Source organism: Primulina huaijiensis, unplaced genomic scaffold (assembly GCF_012295235.1).
Source record: "Primulina huaijiensis isolate GDHJ02 unplaced genomic scaffold, ASM1229523v2 scaffold38303, whole genome shotgun sequence".
Taxonomy (NCBI): Eukaryota; Viridiplantae; Streptophyta; class Magnoliopsida; order Lamiales; family Gesneriaceae; genus Primulina; species Primulina huaijiensis.
In genome coordinates, this window is record NW_027358970.1 from 1 (window position 1) to 1,535 (window position 1,535).

Genomic DNA, 1,535 nt, shown 5'->3' on the forward strand with positions numbered 1-1,535 from the left:
TAGATTTGTTGAAAGATTATGATTGTGAAATTGAATATCATCCTGATCGAGCTAATCTTACTGCCGATGCATTGAGTCGTAAAGTTAGTTGTACTGCAGAAGATGTGAGTCGTTTATCAGCTATGATGATGTCTTGTTGTTCCTTGGGATATGATTTTGATATCTCGACGACTCCTATCCATGTATCTACCTTATTAGCTGAACCTGATATATATGGTTGTATTCGTGATGCACAGATGACAGATGAGAGAGTTCAGCGATGGAAGGAGTTAGTTTCTCGGAAACAAGATACTCATTTTAGAGTAGTTAATGATGGCAGTTTTAGGATGAATGATAGATGGGTAGTTCCTGATACACCTGATTTGCGCCAAGGCCTGTTGCGGCGTGCACATTGTAGTCGATATTCTATCCACCCTGGTGGCAAGAAGATGTATAAGGATTTACGCTCTCAGTTTTGGTGGAAGGGAATGAAACGTGATGTGATTGATTTTGTATGTCGATGTCTCAATTTTTAACAGATCAAAGCTGAGAGGAGAAGGTCAGGAGGTGAATTGAGGAGTTTAGAAGTACCGACTTGGAAATGGGAGCACATATCGATGGATTTCGTGACTCATTTGCCAAGAAGCACTGGGACTATTGATGTTATTTGGGTGATTGTTGATCGATTGACGAAAGTTGCACATTTTATACCCTATAGCATGAATAGTACATATTTGACGATGGCACGGTTGTATATACGAGAGATCGTACGGTTGCATGGGATTCCAGTGTCTATTATATCTGATAGAGATCCTCGATTTACTTCTCATTTTTGGGAAGGATTGCAGACTGCGATGGGGACAGAGTTGAGATTGAGTACAGCTTATCATCCCCAGACAGATGGTCAGACTGAGCGTACTATTCAGACGCTGGAGGATATGTTGCGTGCTTATGTTATGGATTTTAAATCTGTTTGGCATTCATCTATTCCATTGGTGGAGTTTGCGTATAACAATAGTTATCAGAGTAGTATTCAGATGGCTCCATTTGAAGCATTGTATGGGAGACGTTGTAGATCTCCTTTATAATAGGATGATGTTGATCGAGCTGTAGTCACAGGTCCTGAGATGATTCTTGAGATGGAACAGAAAGTAAAGTTGATACAGCAGCGATTAAAAGCAGCTCAAGATAGACAGGCCGCCTATGCAAATAAAAGACGAAGACCCTTGGAGTTTCAGCAGGGCGATCGAGTATTTTTGAAAGTTTCTCCTTTTCGTGGTACAGTACGATTTGGTATGAAAGGAAAGTTGGCACTGAGATATGTTGGCCCGTATGAGATATTGCAGCGGATAGGCACTTTGGCTTATCGATTGGCTCTACCTCCATCTTTATCTGGTATTCATGATGTGTTTCATGTGTCGATGTTGCGGAAGTACCAGCCAGATCCTTCACATGTGTTGGATATTTCTGAGGTTCAGTTAGATCTTGATGTGTCTTATGTTGAGAGACCGGTTTGTATTTTGGATCGATCTGAACGGAAGCTTCGTAGTAAGCTT

The 1,535-nt window shown here is 41.1% G+C and overlaps 1 protein-coding gene across 1 annotated transcript; it reads left to right on the forward strand.

Annotated features, from left to right (window-relative positions):
- Window positions 1–236: 236 nt before the first annotated feature.
- LOC140968895 (uncharacterized) lies at window positions 237–1,490 on the forward strand (the record flags this gene model as incomplete). The annotated part of the gene is made up of 3 exons (XM_073430033.1): window positions 237–341; window positions 519–650; window positions 1,071–1,490. Coding segments are annotated over 3 exons (657 nt in total), but the record flags the coding sequence as incomplete, so codon positions are not given.
- Between the last annotated feature and the right edge of the window lie 45 nt (window positions 1,491–1,535).